General features: G+C 33.8%; 1 protein-coding gene across 1 annotated transcript; it reads left to right on the top strand.

The window, feature by feature from the left end:
* Positions 1 to 4,563: 4,563 nt before the first annotated feature.
* On the top strand, positions 4,564 to 17,132 carry LOC130747376 (uncharacterized). The gene is made up of 7 exons (XM_057600314.1): positions 4,564 to 4,568; positions 14,158 to 14,245; positions 14,360 to 14,901; positions 15,019 to 15,199; positions 15,299 to 15,540; positions 15,624 to 16,728; positions 16,947 to 17,132. The coding sequence occupies exons 1-7, from the start codon at positions 4,564 to 4,566 to the stop codon at positions 17,130 to 17,132; spliced, it is 2,349 nt and encodes a 782-aa protein (XP_057456297.1).
* The last annotated feature ends 1,181 nt before the right edge of the window (positions 17,133 to 18,313 follow it).

The raw sequence follows: 18,313 nt of genomic DNA, 5'->3' as shown, positions 1-18,313 counted from the left end.
TTTCTAGATTTATGTTTCAAAAACCTTGTAGTGTGCCAACAAAAGCCCAGTGTGAATTGAAATCATGTTTTCAATATGCATGAGATTCCATACCATTCATCTTCTTATGTTTGCTCGACTCAATGCAAAGCAAGTGCGTCCCTTATTCAGTATCGAGATCTATATATATTAGAAAAGAACAACTTCTAGCATGACGTGTCGCTCTCACAGGCCAAGTTAGTGACGTGTCGCTCCGAGATTAATTCTCACTTAATTATTTACACGTCAGCTTTTCCACCTATTAATTCTCATTTAATAATTTACACATCAGCTTTTCCACCTTGGCCCTATTTGCCACATTAAATTTTAGATTTGATTAGGATTTAGGTTGTTTATTTCTTGATTTAATCTTAATTTATTTTTAGAGCATTAATTAATTTTTATGGTATTTTTATTGAATTTTCAGATTTTTAATTAATTCAGAATTTTATGAGTTTTTATTGTGATTTGCTAGATTTTGATAGTTTTTATCTATATTTATTTAGTACCTTTTTAAATTTTAGATTTGATTAGGATTTAGGTTGTTTGTTTTTATGTATCTTTGTTAGAAAAGAAGAACTTCTAGCATGACGTGTCGCTCTCACAGGCCAAGTTAGTGACGTGTCGCTCCGAGATTAATTCTCACTTAATTATTTACACGTCAGCTTTTCCACCTATTAATTCTCATTTAATAATTTACACATCAGCTTTTCCACCTTGGCCCTATTTGCCACATTAAATTTTAGATTTGATTAGGATTTAGGTTGTTTATTTCTTGATTTAATCTTAATTTATTTTTAATTTATTTTTAGAGCATTAATTAATTTTTATGGTATTTTTATTGAATTTTCGGATTTTTAATTAATTCATAATTTTATGAGTTTTTATTGTGATTTGCTAGATTTTGATAGTTTTTATCTATATTTATTTAGTACCTTTTTAAATTTTAGATTTGATTAGGATTTAGGTTGTTTGTTTTTATGTATCTTTGTTAGATAGTTTCTGTTAAAAAAATCTTCCTAAAAAATATTGTTTTTTATATAGAGTATCAATATCAATCTATATTAGAAAATAAAAAGGGTTAGAAGAGCAAAAAAAAACCTTCATACGTTCTCTATCTCCAAATACTCACACAATTTTCTCTATTTCTCCCTTCTTCATCTCAACCATGGCAAACCTCAAATCATATATGCTTCAAAAACAACATGGACCTTCACTTCAATTAAATTTTTCATTATAAATTTATCTCCATCACAATTGAGAATTTTTTTTTATGGTTACCGAGGGAAATCACAATTGAGATTTGAGAGTGCATGTTCTTCAAACTCAAAAACGAGTTTCTCACTTCTTGCTTCAGCCTCTTTGTTCCAGGTATGTAAAAAACAATGCTTTGTGGCTTTGTAGACTAAGAATTGTTATCACTCAAAAGTCAAAGGCATATCATTTTCCTCATATCTCTGGTAGTCATTCTTCTTCAATTTTAATGATTCTTTCATGTAGTTCTAGAAGTGTCTTTTATTCGCCAAATCATGTTTTAACCCATTCTATGTTCCATTATTATTTTTTGTAATGTTCATGTATTAATGTGTTTGTTGATAAAAAAAATTAACATTGATAGATGAACATCCCATTTATTTATTTTTCATTGTTATGTATGTTATTTCAACATTTATCTGTTCTCACTGGTCATGAAAGGTGAATTGTTTTCCATCTGTTCTCACTTTTTAAGGGGGGATTAAAAGTTTCTTTGATGTTGTAAGCTTATGAATTAGGCTAACCAGATCTTACTGCAGTGTGTTATCCAAATCTTAAGGTTAATGGCCATAAGTACGTACTTTAATTTGAGGCATGTACTACTAACAAAGAGTAATGATATATACACACCTCCCTTTTTAAACACTTCATTTCCACCTATTTTTATTTCTATCTCTCTCCTCTTATCATCTATCACATCTCATACTTTCTCTCTCTTACTTTTTCTTTTCTTTCTATCTCTCTCTTCCTTCCACCTCTACACACCTCTAAGATTATTCACTAACAAAGATTGAGATATAGGTGCATTTGAATGTATGTGAACATTTATACAAACATAGTCTTAGTGACTAACATAAGCAAGGTGAGATCAATAAAAAAAAATATTGTGCATATAAAATAAAAATCAGAAAAATTCACTAAAAATACCATAAAATTTAATTAATACTCTAGAAATAAATTAAAAATAAATTAAGATAAAATCAAGAAATAAACAATCTAAATCCTAATCAAATCTAAAATTTAAAAAGGTATTTTTGATGAGAATATAATTAACTTGAGATCAATAAAAAAAATATTGTGCATATAAAACAATAGAAAATATATATTTTTTAATTAATCCAGGTATGTGGAAAAGTAGTGTGATTCATTTCACCTTGCAATTTAGATTTTTTCATAGTTTTGGTGGGATTCTTCTACAACTGAATACCTATAGGTTAGTGTTAATTTGGAATGCCAAATCCTATTGCTAGGTTGCATTTTTTTTTTTCTGGAATGGTGAATTTTCTTTAGAATTTTATGGTCCCTTATTTGCTTAAGCTAAATCTTGAGAACATTTATTTGTTTGCATATGAACTTTTTGTTGTATATTTTATTAATATTTCAAAAGATTTAAAGTGAATTTAAATTAAAAATATTTATCTATTTATGATTGGCATCCCGTTTATGTTTACAATTAAAATATTGATTACATGGTTAATATGTTACCATTCAATATTTCTCTCTCTGTTCTTATATAAGTTTTCTTTGTGCCAAGCGTTACCTTCCCTCTCATAATGTACATGGTAAAAGGTTTTCAATTCCCGTGAAAAACATACCGCCAGTCTACCAGCACCTTTCATAAGTTTTAAACCATATAGTTACATATTCCCTGAAGAGTGTTAATTAATTTTTATCGTATTTTTATTGAATTTTCGGATTTTTATTTAATTCAGGGTTTTATGAGTTTTTATTGTGATTTGCTAGACTTTGGAAGTTTTTATCTATCTTTAATTAGTACCTTTTTAAATTTTAGATTTGATTAAGATTTAAGTTGTTTATTTCTTGATTTTAGCTGGATCTTTTATTTTATATTGAGAGTATTAATTAATTTTTATGGTGTCTTTATTGCCTTCCACCAATAAAAAATAAGTTTTGGAAGTTTTTTGAGTAGATATAAATGAAAGTGACCTCGATAATAAAGAAAAATATTGGAAAGTAGGAAAATTCTTTAAATGCTACAAGGGTAAACATGGAGAGAAAAAATTAATGTTGCATAGATATTGTAAAGTGACTTATATTTTGGGACAAAAAAAAACTCACAAAAAGTGACTTATAATAGGGGACGGAGGGAGTATAAATGACGAGGAGAAATTTCTGTACCTAAAATTCATTTCCAAAACAAATCTATCTTGGCTAATTTGAAAATTTTAAATCTATATTGATTTATGAAATTTATAAGATTTTGTTTCTCTGATAAATGAGAATCCATTGAGTAAGATGATTTGCATCTAAGTCTGCTCTGAAACCTAAAAGCGGTTGTTGTTTGTATTTGCGTATAATTTTCAATTGTAAGTTTTAATTTTAAAGTACTATAATGCTATCTACGTGAGATTTTGTTTTATATAAAAAGTATCATTATACTTTTTTTATACAATCATTATATTCTAAACTAATTAATTGATATTATTTTAATAGAATAAATTTAATATAATTAACTTTAGTATTATTTTCAAAATTTAAAGAGTGTATATTTATATAAGTATATAACTATAATAATTTGATAGTAAGAAAAGTACGAGGAATACAAAATATTAATACATATGGACTATAAAATTATGACCTGAATTTATTAGTGCTAACAAATTAGAGTTACGAGATCTCACGGGGAGAAACATTTTACATGAAAATGAAAATTTGTACGAGTTAAAAAAAATAAAATTCATTTTCTATAACTAAAGTGTATTTTTAATAATTTAAAAAATAATTATATATTTATGTATTGTTATATATCTAAAACACAAAAATATTACCCTTTATGCAACACGAGTATACATCTTCACAAACAAAATTCAGTTATACCTCACATGCAAAAATTAAAGCTTTTGGTTTATTAACTTTTGTGTTTTTCAAAATTTGTGCTCTTTAAATATCTACATCTTTATTATGATTATTCTTATATTCTTAGCATCTTAAATATTTATAATTTAAAATATGAATCGATATATCAAATACAATAGACATATTCCCCGTGCAACGCGCGGGTAAAAAAGCACTAGTAAGATAAAATTGAAGGAGAAGAAAGCTTTGCAGAAACCCATGTACCACATCGGTTAAGAAATTTTTTCCATTTCCTATAACAGCATAACACTATAGGGTTTTAAATTTCGGCTTGAAACATTACATTACAAATATACTTTTTGATTCCAAATCCTGGTAGGTATTTTTAAACCATAATACCTGTTTTTAAATCTCACCAGCACTATCGAACTTTCTAAAATTCAGTATATTAAAAAACATAATATCAAATCTACGATGAGGTATGTACTTTTCGTCCTAGCGAAAGGAGTCTCCTAGTTCGGAGTGTTGAAGTCCAGTGAGGTATGTGTTTTTCTGAGATGAGGAGGTGATGTTCTCCGATCTATCTCGGCCTTGTTCTCCTTGTATAGTCACCATTCCTCTTCCCATAGATCATCTTATTTCGATGCAGGGGCATTACTCCTTTGGATGGCAAGGAGGGAAGGAGTCCCTTTGAGAACTTTTTCCCTGAATTGGGGGGTGGCTTCTCTAGTTGTGTTGTAGGTGATTATGTGGGTGGGGGGTGCCTTGCTCTACCTCGACTCCAGTTTACGATGACTTGGGCGGGGGCTCGATAGTTACTAATGATGTTGCGAGGATAGAGCGTCGAAAGAGAGGCCAACCAAGGAGAGTAAGCATAATAAGCAAGAAGAAGGAGATGTTAGGAGCTTTGATTGAAGAGGTTGTTGAGATTCCAGAGGTCGAGATTTCACCTGACAACGACTCTTCTTTGATCCTTCATGAGGCTCATGGTTCCGGTGGTGTGACCTATAAATATAGATTGTGTCGTTCCTTTATATAGCATGTTATTCATTCTTAGCATGTATGAGTTCTTCTTAGATTCTTGGATTATCTCTTAGCCCATTTATTGACTTGAGCGTTAGAGTGCCTTTTGCAAACACTATTTGTGACACCCGGGGCCGACGAGGGTGGGGAGTGATCGCCGGTGCAGTGAGGCACGGACAAGGAGTGGCTCCTGGCAGGCTTCTAAGCGGAGGGGCACATGAATGAACCGATCTCGCACCCGAACAAGAGGTATTTCGAGACTATATAGGTATGAGACTATACTGTTGAGGAGGGCATAAATGATTTGATTGGTACTACTCATAACAACAAGATGCATCTTCTTTTCGGGAGCCCAACTCATAAAAACTTCATGGTTAAGTGTGCTTGCCTTGGAGCAATATTGGGATGGGTGAGCTCCTGGGAAGTTTTCCCGGGAAGCGCGCTGAAAAGACTCGTGTTGTTAGCGTGAGGTCAGTCGTCAGATCGGGATGTTACACTATTCCTATGCTCGAGGCTAGCACCACCACTATCTCAGGCCAAGCCACGACTGAGCTCCGCCACTAAGCACAGTAAGAGAAGCAGTCCAGATTTTCTGGAAGAACATTTCCCTCTCGTCATTTGATAGCAGTACCATTACCAATGTGAACACTTTCCCTCCTAATTCTCGCAATAACAACAACCATGCCTCATTATGGTGGGCTACCAATATTTGCACACTGCCTTATTCCCACCGTGCACAATATTATGCTCTGCATTGTATTTGTCTCACAAAATCACAACTCCAACCTTCATCAACTCTCAGGGAAAGATTGTGTTCACATCACACACATGATCACTCTTCTCTTTCCGATGTTATTGCTGCCATGACTTAAGCCAGACGAGGGTCCAAATTAGGGGATTACATTAAAACCTATAACAAATATAACAACAATGATAGTTAGGATTTGATTTTCGATGGGTTGTGATTCAGGTGGGCTTAATGTTGTCAAGTTCAGCTCTAATATTGATTTCACCATGTCAGAGAGTAATCCTAGATGTACATAAGGGAATATTGATACTCCTTCCTTCTTCGACATTACAAGAGATAGGACGAGGAGGAATAAATCCGATCAAGTTGTTATGAAGTTGTGACGATGAAAAATACGGATATCGGTGACGCGGTAGTTGCAGACCTGTGAAGGATCATATTTGGTTCCGATGGTGATTTGTAAAGAACGAGGAACGCTACGACGAATGGTTCCTTGTTGGTGGGGATGATGAAGAAGATGATGGAGCCCTTAAGTTAGTGGCTTTAAGATTATGACAATGAGAGTAGAGAAAGATTGAGTGGGGATGGAAAATTAGAAACTAGTGTATTTTAGTACTTTATGATTTCAATCACGCATTTTAATTATATTTTTTTGATGTATCACGCTATATCAATAAAATATTGATCTCATGTAGTAAAAAACGTGAATCTTGTGAAAACACATCTAGCATTTTTCTTGTTTTCTTTACAGCCGATTTGTTTATCTAAAGTCAAATAAGAAAGAATTAGGGGTGAGAGAGTTAGCATGGAGAGAGCCACGACACCCGCGTTTGGTTGCTAATGTAGAGAGAAAATGTTGGCTTTGACACGTGAGACACATGACTTTTTTGGGGTTTCTCTAATGGAGCGAAGAAATGGTGGTAGATTTTCATCAGTTTTAAGAATTGTTCTTTAAGCAATTTGTCTTTTTTGCCCTTTCTCAACTATATCAACCTTAATTCTTGGACAAAAATGTTATTTGGTGTAGAAAGTAACCCTTTCTCTACTAAATCGAACAAAAAAGGAGATATTCACTTCATTATTTCCTTGCTCTTTGTCGTCAATTTTCATTATATCAAACAAAGTACAAAATCTCCCATGTTAAATTTTAATTATTAATCATTACACATTTTCTTAAATAATAGGAATAGTAATAGTAATAATAATAAGTGACTTGACATTTACATTAATAACAATATTAATTAGTAGTTAATCATTTATTATATTTATAACTAATTGTCTGACTTTTCAATATTTCATATATTAAAATTAATATCATTTTAATTATAATTATTAATCACAATTTGATTTTTTTTATAAATTAATTACTATTTTTTGTATGTTTTAAGTATTGAAGTTAAAATGAAAAAAAAAAAATTAATTATGTATATCCAATCTATATTCGTACACACACTTGATTTTTGAATTAATAACAATATTAATTAGTTATTTGTTTTAATTATTACTATTATTTTTATATAAATTATAAAACTCAATTAAACTATTAAATTATGGACCTTAAGATGAGTAAATAATTAATAATTATAATAACTTATGTTATTAATTAAATTAATAAATATTAATTATCAAATTTTTATCATAAAAATAAGTAATTTATTAAGTATTACTTAAAATAATTAGAATATTAGCTATCAAAGTATCAATCATTAACTAAGAAAAAAAAATTAAAGTACTATTATAAAACCATATAATTTTTTTAAATAAACAATTATTAAAAAGTAAAATTACTTAATGATAAAATATTATTTCTTAATAAACAATAGATTCATGTTCTTATTTCCCTCTATCCTCCTTTGATTTCTCATATTGTAGAGGAAAATCAATTATGTAAAGAATTTTCCAGATTCAACAATAACATCTCACTTGAAAAAATAAAATAAATTAAATTAAAACACACAAAAAGAGAAAGATAACTAAAATATTAAGACTAAAATTTTGTAGAGGAAGATATATGTTATATATATCTCAACATTTCAACCTCTTATTACATATTTATTATTATAGTGCCACTGAATTATTGTATTCAACGATAAAATTAGCTTCAACATTAACTTTTATTTTCCTTTACTTTTTATCAAACATTTACTGGGTGGACAGTAGCAACCACACTCTCCATGAAAGCAAACCTTGTAATAAGGGGCAAAGCAAGTTATATCACAGTCTTTAACAACATTGCACTTGAGACCTTGTGCCTTGAAACCTGCAAAAATTCATTCACTTGTCAAAACTTTAAATCATATTCATTTTATGAGAGCAGATGCTTACTCCACACAATTATGTGTAGCATCAACAAATCTAATTATTAAACACATGATAATTTAAGTTGGCTTAGAAATTTGCATGAACAAACAACCGAGAGAAATACCTTGTTGAGATGCTATGAGAAATAAAACCGCAAGGCATAGAAACAGAAACGAAGCTCTTGACATCGTATGCTTGAGAATAGAGTAATTTTGAATTTTTTCCTTTTTAGAATGCAAAGCCAAGTTTAGCTCGGTTATATTTATAACAAAAAAATACTCCCTCCGTTCCAAAACTATTGTAGTTTTAGCTTTTTTATTTTGTTCCAAAATCATTGTTGTTTTACATATCCAAGGCACTTTATTTAATTTTCTTCCATTTATGCCCTCATTTAATATTGCATCTCCCAAGTACCACCTCTTATTTCCACCAATCACAATTCTCACCAATTAGTTGGCCAAGAATTTTCATTCTTTCTCTTTCATATAACTCATATTAAATAAGGGTGTTTAAGTCAAATTATAACATTAATTAATGAACTCTTAAACTTTGTGAAAAAACTAAAACTACAATAATTTTGGAACGGAGGGAGTAGCATTAACATTTAATGATATTTTATCCTTATAGGCAAAACAAAACCATGAAAAAGAGATAGGGGCAAAAATTTAACATATATTAAATGATACTTGAAAAGAATTAAATGATGCATTAATTTAAGTATGATATATTGTTTCTTTTGTAATATAAGAATTAAATAACATAAATGATAATGTTAAAATAATTACTAAAAATAGTTAATTTTTATTTCATATTAATTATTATTAAAAATTATTTAATGCAATTGGTTAATTGTTTGAGCGTTACTCATATTTTGAGGGAGGGCAATGCCTTTGTGAATTATTTGGCAAATCAAAAGTGTGGTAGGGTGGATACCATTTGGGTTTTGTGTGAGCCTTTGTAAGCCTATTATGAGAAAGTTGTTCTCATTTCATTCTATTTCACTAAAGCTTATGTTTTAGAAAAAATATCTGTATTTATTTTCTCATGTTCCCTTCTCTTCAATATTTTGCGTTTACTTTTACCTTCTTTAATTAAAAGGTTGCGCCTCTCATGGTTAGTAAATCACGTAATCACAGTAAAAAAAATCACGTAATCAATGTGGAGTATGGACTAGTGTTCTTTACCCGTGTGTTGCACGGCGATTAAATTTATTGTAAAGATGAATCAGTAGTAATGTGTTTTAACTTAGTTTAGGCTCTTTTCAGTAAGTATAAAAGATATGGATCCGAACATATGTTACAAACATGTAGATGAATGAAGCACAATAAATATATTAATTTGATGAGGTTGTAGTAATAAAAACCAAGTTTTTAAGTAATGCATTACATTGAAATTGAAATAAGATAAACATAACAATGACAACAACATGAACCCTTATTCGAAATTGTAGTCCATGATCAATGATAAAAACTTCATAACCGAGCTTGTTGTCAATCAAGCATATTTGAGCTATAGAACCTAGAAAGGAAAAAAAATTATAAGTGTAATAATCAATAACCAATACAAATATAAATTGTGTATAATTTGAAAATGTTAAACTAACCTTATAGAAACGTCAATAAACCTTCAAATTGAATCAATAACCAATACAAATATAAATTGTGTATAATTTGAAAATGTTAAACTAACCTTATAGAAACGTCAATAAACCTTCAAATTGGATGATCAATAAACTGCTTGATATCTTTTTATGCGGTCAACAATAAAGAGAATAACCATATCAGTTTTCCTATTTCTTAAAGTAAATTAAAAATCATGAATTAATTTTTTTTTATTAATGTAGGTTCAAGTAGATGCCCTCTGTCAACAATCATGGATTAAAAAAAATTGAAATAACTTAAACAGCTTGATTTTTTTTTTTGAAAGTGTGACATAAATCACATAAGCTAAAGTAAAAGATACCAATAATGCTTTCAAAAAAAAAGGATACTCCTAATGGAAATAACAAAGGAATTTGCTCTATCATATTGTAGAACATTAACAAAGTTCATCAAAATTTCAATACATATAGGAAAATAAAAGTGCATCCATTTATTAAGAATTGGATGTTCATTCTATTCACGTGATGAGAAGAGAACGTAATACATGGTGATTATTTGAAAAACTGATTTACCTTGTCATCCATAAGAATCATGTCCATGGAAAATGGAAGCTTGGAGCCATATAAGCTCGGTCTAAGCCACAAACGGTTCACCTTTGCAACAATAGACCAGTTCTCCTTTGAGGCATCGATGGTGCGAGATAGTCGATTGCCATTAGAACAAAGTATATTTCAAAGCTAATAGTTGGTGGGAAGAAATTATGAAGTTGAAGAATATCATGAGGTGATTTATATAGGAATTTGAAAATTAGGGTTACTGGTCAATGTATGTTAAAAAGGGAAAAAAATAAAGGTTGGACGTGAATTTAAATTAATTAATTAATATGTTACTCATTTGCATGCTGCACGTGAAATACTCATCAGAATGAGTAATTATAGGAAAATAGGAAATACAGTTAACATGGTGTTAATATAGTTAAATAGGAAATTAGTTAATATGTTAAAATCACCGTGCAACTTTTTGATGGTACTCAAAATTAAGTTTTTAAGGCTCGACTTTTTTTGCAAGCAGCATTAACTTGGTGTTAATGCTTGAAAGAAATTCACTCGTGCCTTCATCATCATAATTAACACTATTTTAATTTTTGACTTCTTTTGTAATTCAAATTAACACTATTTTAATGCTTGAAATAACACCATTCCAATTGTAAAGCTGTTATATTTGACTTTTGTTTGCAATTTGAATTACAACCTTTTTAATGAATATTAGGTTTTATTTTTTTATTTTCCACCCACGCAAATTATGTTTAATTATTTTGACTTTTTATAAAGTTAATGGATGTAATTAGGGAAATAAAACTTACTTGGATTACTTATTTTAGAATCATTAATCACCTTAATTTTTTATATTAAAATTGGAACCATTAATTCTAAATAAAGTTAATAACGTAATTATGGTTGTACATTAATTGCTTGACTATTTGAATTTTTGACCTAGTATTGGTGTATAATAAAATACTTTTAATTAAATTCAATTAAATTTATGTTTAAAAAGGAAAATTAATCACGTATGTAATGAAGATTCAAATTCAAATTTTTTAAAATTTTGACAACTTTTCAATCAATAATTTATCAAATGTTAGTCACAAAATTTCATTACACCATTAAAAAATCATGAAAGAGTGCAATGTAATTAGATCATTTGAGTTTTTAAAAAAAAAAGGTAATTTGAAAAACCTACGTATTTCAAAAAAAAAATCATGATTGAGTTCATGACCCAGCATAATGAGTAATTATAGGAAATGACTAATTATAGCAAATGAGTAAGTATTTCGAATTATTTTGAAAAATGATAATCAATGCTATATGAATTCAACTTTTATGTTAACAATTAATGAGGGGTTAAAAAACAATAAAAACAAAATCATCATTCAACTGAATTTGAATAATGAGCCTCCATAAAAAACTGAAATCAAAATGGGCTTCGACTATTTTGGTCCAAAGCAATAAGAAGGTGACACTTGTCAGGCAAAGAAGGGGGTGTGTGAGAGTCATTCTTGGAGTGTCAAATCATCGAGGTGGGGCTCACAACCATCCTCTTTTCTAAAGTATATAGAGTATAGATTCCATTTTTCCAAGAGAATTTGTATTGATAAGACAAAAACGTCCTTATCATGTAATTATCCTAATTTCTCTCTCTCTCTCTCTCTAAAATAAGGGAAAACTCTATTTTTAATCAATAAAACAAAAAATAATTCAAATAATCATTTGTCTCTCCATAATCACGAAAATAAAACTTATTATAATTATTTTCATTTATCAAAATATTTTTCCCTAAAGTAAATATGTATATTACAACTAGGGATGACAACGGGTAAGATCGGCTACGAGTTTTATAATTACCAAACCCAAATCCTAGAACCCAAACCCAAACACAAACCCTTATGGGCGATAAAATGAAATTCATGTCCAAACCCACTGGGTTTCGGATTTACCCGAAACTCAAGCCCAAACCCATTACTTACGTGAAATAGCAACTCGTCCGAGAACCCGATCCAGAACCTACTTTCATAAAATAAAATAAAATTCATAGAAAAAAATGAATACTATTCATCATCTTCATCCATCACCAAAGTGAGACAACAAATAGTTTAAAGTTTACTTTCTCAAACATGCAAGGGTACAATTAATCATCAACTCGGTCTATGATGTGCGAAATCGGTGGAGAACACACACAAGTGGACGAATGCTTACTTCTGTTAGAGGAGGATGAAGACAACAATTTAAGGGGAGAAGAAAATTAACTCAAGCTAGAAGAAATGAAAGCAAATAATTTGGGGAAGAAGAGGAGTTCGTACGTAAGTGGGCAGGGTTGTGGACACTGTTAAAAAAAATAAGCCACTGCTTAAGGCCCAATTTTTTTTTTACTAATTAGGCCCCCAAAAAAAAATTAGTTACTACCATTAATAATTGTTAAACAACCAAAGTATAAAAAAATTCAAAATTATTTATTTCCTAAATATTAGCCAACTAAAAAAAGAAGTTAGACCAATATATCATCATATCTAAGGTCAACAATGTTACAAGGAAAATTGAATGAGTTATCTATTTTATCTATTGAAAGTGAAATGTTAGAATTGCTTGATTATAAAAAAGCTAGAAGATTAATATAAAAATTAATATTGTATGTTAAGTTTCTTAAAAATTCTCTAAAAAAAAACTCATTTAACAATTTCGCCTAAGGCCCCAAAATGTTCGTACACGGCCATGTAAGTGGGGTTCAAGAGAGAAAGAATGCTTAGGAAATAGAATGGGTGGGTCCAGGAGAGAGAAAACTTGAATTTAGAATTACATTAAAATCAAGTTACACAAATGCCCCTAAGTTAAACCATTTAAAAAAAAGAAAGTTGGAATGTTTTGTCCAAACGAAAAAGGTTTGTATGCTACAATACTTCTTCATAAAATATAGTCGGAGTATTGTAGCATTCTCCATGTGTGTGTGTATATATATATGTATGTATGTGTGTGTATGAGAGTTTTTTTTTTTTTAATTTTATGTTTCGGGTAACTTTGGGTTCGGGTTCGGGCGGGTATGAGCACAAATTTAATTAATATCAAACATAAACTCATAAACTGCTACAGTAACGGGCAAAACCCAAACTCAAATCTAGTCAACTCGGATTTTGTCCGTCAAATCAGATCGGGTTCGGGCGGGTACCTATGGGTTTGGTCAAAATTGCCATCCCTAATTACAACAATTAAGGGAAGGGAATTGTTATTCAGTCCCCCCGATAGCTATTTAGACCCCCAAAAATATGGGAAATGTCAAAAATACCCTTAATGAAAATAAAAAATTTGAAAAATACCCCTCCCTCCATCATCACCTTCTTCCTAATGCTTTGTTGAAACCCCCATCACCCCCCTCTCACCACATTCTCTTTCTTCTTCCAAACCCACTCTCAACTTCCAAACCCACTCTCAACTTCCCACATTGTTGTAGGCCACCGCCTCCACCCACGCCACCGTCGTCGTTGTCCTCAACCAACACCATCACCAACGTCGCCACCGCCGTCGTCGTCCTCACCCGACTTCTCCTCCCTCGTTGCCGTCGTCATCTGTGAAGGTACTGCACTCTAATCCCGATCTAGATTTATCTTACTTCCATTCAGCGTGAGCACCGTACTCTTTGTGTGCGTCAAGGTCACACCCTGAGCGTGCGACAGAGTCGCACACTGAGAGTGCGTTTATCTGTTATTATTATCCCGACGCATTGTTAAACCGCGTCATTGTCGCACTTATAAAGTGCGTCGGTGACGCGCGTTCAACGTGCGATTAATACAGTTCTGACCTGTAACAGAAACAGTAAACAATTTGCAATTTTTGTTTTGCATTTCAGGATGAGTCTCCCTGGGTCATATGAAGTGGACATGCCACAAGAAAGGAAATTAGCCAATGTAGAAGATCGACATGATGTGCCAATTGCAGTGGACTACACATAACAATTTACCACAAACAGGGTATTTTCATAACCAATGAGTGAGTTTATGTCAAATAAGTTGAATTTATATGTGATGCGTATATGTGTTAATATTTTGTAGGTTTTTGCTACTCGGGAGGAGCTTTTGGATTGGGCTAAGAGTGTAGGAAAGCAACTAGGCTTTGTGATCATTATTAGAAGGTCTGATTGTTGGAGCAAGGGTCGTGGGAGTAAAGGCATGCACTTGATTATTTTGGTGTGCGAGATGAGCGGCAAGTACAAACCGTACAAGTCTGTGTTGGTGCGGAAGGGGACAGGAACCAAGAAATATGATTGTCCGTTCAGGCTCAAGGCGAGATACACATCAGAAGATGGTTTGGGGAGGTTGACTGTAGTACGTGGCGACCACAACCATCAGCCAGCCGAGACTCTGGTTGGCCATGCCTATGGCGGTCGCCTTACAAGTCAAGAAAAGAATATGGTTGGTAAAATGGTTGACAATAGAGTGAAGCCAGGTAACATGTTGCTGGCATTGAAGGATGCCAACCCTCAGAATCTGACTACCATAAGACAAGTGTACAATGAGCGGATGACACACATTAGGGCCAAGAGGGGACAATTGTCAGAGATGCAGCCCTTGATGAGGTTGTTAGAGGAAGACAGGTACACGCACTGGTCCAAAACTAAAGAGGGTTCCACGGTGATCCGGTCCTTATTCTGGGCCCATCCAGTTTCCATCCAACTGTTCAATCAATTTTCTACTGTTGTCTTGCTTGATAGCACGTACAAGACCAACAAGTATATGATACCATTGCTGGAGATGGTTGGCATGACATCAGTTGAATTCACATACACCATCGGTTTTGGCTACATGTGCAATGAACGTGAACCTGAAGTTACATGGGCACTTGAAAAACTAAGGGGGTTGCTACTTAGAGAAGAGGACATGCCTAAAGTCATGGTTACTAACAAAGACACTGCTTTGATGAACGCAGTTACAACCACATTCCCTACAGCAGCTCACTTGCTATGCTAATTCCATATTGATAAGTGTGTGAAGGGAAAGTGCAAGCTCACTATCCAGAAGGAGATGTGGGATGATGTCGGGGACGCATGGAATAAAGTCATGTATGCCGAGTCAGCGGAGGAGTTTAATGCAGGCATGGACTTCTTACGTTCACTTGTTGAGGAGCACTATGACCTTATGAATTACATTAAGGAAACTTGGTTGCTGATTAAGCACAAGTTTGTGAAGTATGCGATTGACCGTTATATGCACATGGGTAACACAACTACTAACAGGTACATTCTTAGACACTGACATTTCAATAAGTTTGCTACATTCATTAAGTATGTATTAATGTTCACGTTATAACTTTGCACAGGGTTGAAGGTGCACACGCAAAACTGAAAGCGTGCATCAAAGATAGCAAGAGTGACATGTGTGCGGCTTGGGCAGCTATGAACAGGTGCACACTTCTCCAGTATACAAGGATTAATGCTGCTTTTCAAGCAAGTATCTTCATCAGAGAGCATACATTTAAGGACAAGTTGTACGACAACCTGCGTGGTGTAGTCTCAAGATATGCCCTCATGATGATCGCAAAGGAGAAAGCGTGCGTTGGAAAATGCGGCTGCACTATCAGGAGGACACACAACCTGCCTTGTTCATGTCGCCTTGGTATGATGACCACTATTCCATTGACGGCAGTGGACCAACATTGGAGGAGGCTTACATCAACATCTGCACCTGATGAATCCCAACCTGTTTTGGGATTGAGCATTGCGACAAAGTTCGAGGTCATTGCAAAGATGTTTGAAGAAGCTAATGTTTCGAGAAGACAAGCTATCAAAGAGAGGCTTCGGGAGATTGCATACCCGGATCAGACTTCTATGTGTCCTCCTCCAAACAAGTTGCCTACAAGGGGTCAGGCCAATGAACCTAAGGGTTCTACCAGACGCATTCCTTGTGCTTGGGAGAATGTTGATGCATTACATGGGTCAAAGCAAGCTAGCAACTCATCAGCTCCACAAGGCAAGGGGCGTAAGACCCGGTCGGAAAAATGGAAGAGCATTCCTTCGAAGCAATCTGCACCTAAGAAGAGAAGCAAGAGGATAGCAAGCAAGTCAGCTCAGCTCCCGCCACAGCACCCGAAAGGCAAAGTTTACTCGGCCAACTACATCCATGAAGTGCCCGAATTCCTCCGTGAATATGTCATTGACATTCACAATGTTGAAGATGATGACAATTGTGGATATAGATGCATTTCTTCCTTGATGGGTAAGGGAGAACAAAATTGGCGTCAAGTCCGAGAAGACATGATAAAGGAGCTTACATTACGGCAAGGTGTTTATCATGGTATGTATGACACCGACAAACATTACAAAAAAGTACTACAAGCCTTGCATCTTGCTCCAAATAAGTTTGCAACGGAGGAGAAGTGGTTATGCGTGCCGGATATGGGCCACATTGTTGCTACGATGTACCAGGTTGTGTTCGTGACCTTGTCGAATCGGGGGGGGGGCGCCACCTACTTCCCTCTCACCAGTCCAGTGCTACATCTGTCAGAGCACCAGATTTTATGTTTACTCCTTGTCAACAACAACCACTGGGTGAAGGTATTGATCAATATTACATTTAGTATGAATTTACCAAACATTACATGAACTTTATCAGATACTTAACAATATAATTGATCATTTTGTAGGTGCTTATTTTAAGTGACTTTCCTTTGCCAACGGTTAATCCACAATGGATGTATCATTGTACTGTTGAAGCTCGTGGTTGGCAGCTACCATACCTGGATCGCATGGCCCTATTCAACAAACTCTCCCGAGAGGCAAATGTAGACATACATAAGGTCGATGGAATCATAAATCTTGTTGAAGATTAGTTTCGTGATGTTGTAGCAGTCTATTTGCAAATTTTCATATTAGTTGTAATGTATCAATGACAGATTATAATGTAAGATTTAACTTGAAGTTTATAATGTAACTTAGTTTATGTTTCTGTTGTGTTAAAGTTTTTGTTTCTGTTGGAGTTTCTGTTTCTGTTTGTTTATGTCAATGTTCTGCAAAATCTCGCACTATGGAACTGCGTGACCAACGCACTCTCAGTGTGCAATGGTAACGCCTTTATAAAGAGCGAATCATATCACGCACTTTGTAACGGCGCGACTAACGCACTTCACTAGGGGTGTATATGTGCCTTTCCTATGTATAGTCAGACACTGAGACATCAACTCTGACACTACTTAATCGCACCTTCAACATGCGCTGGAAACGCATGTTCAAGATGTGTCTACGTCGCTTGTGACGCCTTGAGCTGACGAGGGCGAGGATTGATCGCCTTCTATGTGGAAGGACGCACCACACCCGAACAAGAGGTATTCCGAGGCTGTGTAGGGATGGACTATACAGTTGAGGAGGGCATATATGATTTGATTGTACTACTCATAACAACAAGTTGCAACTTCTTTTCGGGAGCCCAACTCATAAGAACTCCATGGTTAAGTGTGCTAGCCTTGGAGCAATATTATGATGGGTGACCTCCTGGGAAGTTTTCCCGGGAAGCGCGCGAGTGAGGACAAAGTGCGCTGAAAAGACTCGTGTTGCGTGTTGTTACCGTGAGGCCAGTCGTCAAGTCAGGATGTTACAATTGGTATCAGAGCCGACCTCTCCCAGTACGGTGTGGTTCGAGGACGAACCAAGCGGAAGTTGGTGGGCTTGTGACGCCTTGAGCTGACGAGGGCGAGGATTGATCGCCTTCTATGTGGAAGGACGCACCACACCCGAACAAGAGGTATTCCGAGGCTGTGTAGGGATGGACTATACAGTTGAGGAGGGCATATATGATTTGATTGTACTACTCATAACAACAAGTTGCAACTTCTTTTCGGGAGCCCAACTCATAAGAACTCCATGGTTAAGTGTGCTAGCCTTGGAGCAATATTATGATGGGTGACCTCCTGGGAAGTTTTCCCGGGAAGCGCGCGAGTGAGGACAAAGTGCGCTGAAAAGACTCGTGTTGTTACCGTGAGACCAGTCGTCAAGTCAGGATGTTACATCGCTCCGT

Source organism: Lotus japonicus, chromosome 1, assembly GCF_012489685.1.
Source record: "Lotus japonicus ecotype B-129 chromosome 1, LjGifu_v1.2".
Classification (NCBI taxonomy): Eukaryota; Viridiplantae; Streptophyta; class Magnoliopsida; order Fabales; family Fabaceae; genus Lotus; species Lotus japonicus.
Note: the sequence above shows the minus strand (reverse complement) of the source record. Positions and strands in the feature narration are given on the sequence as shown.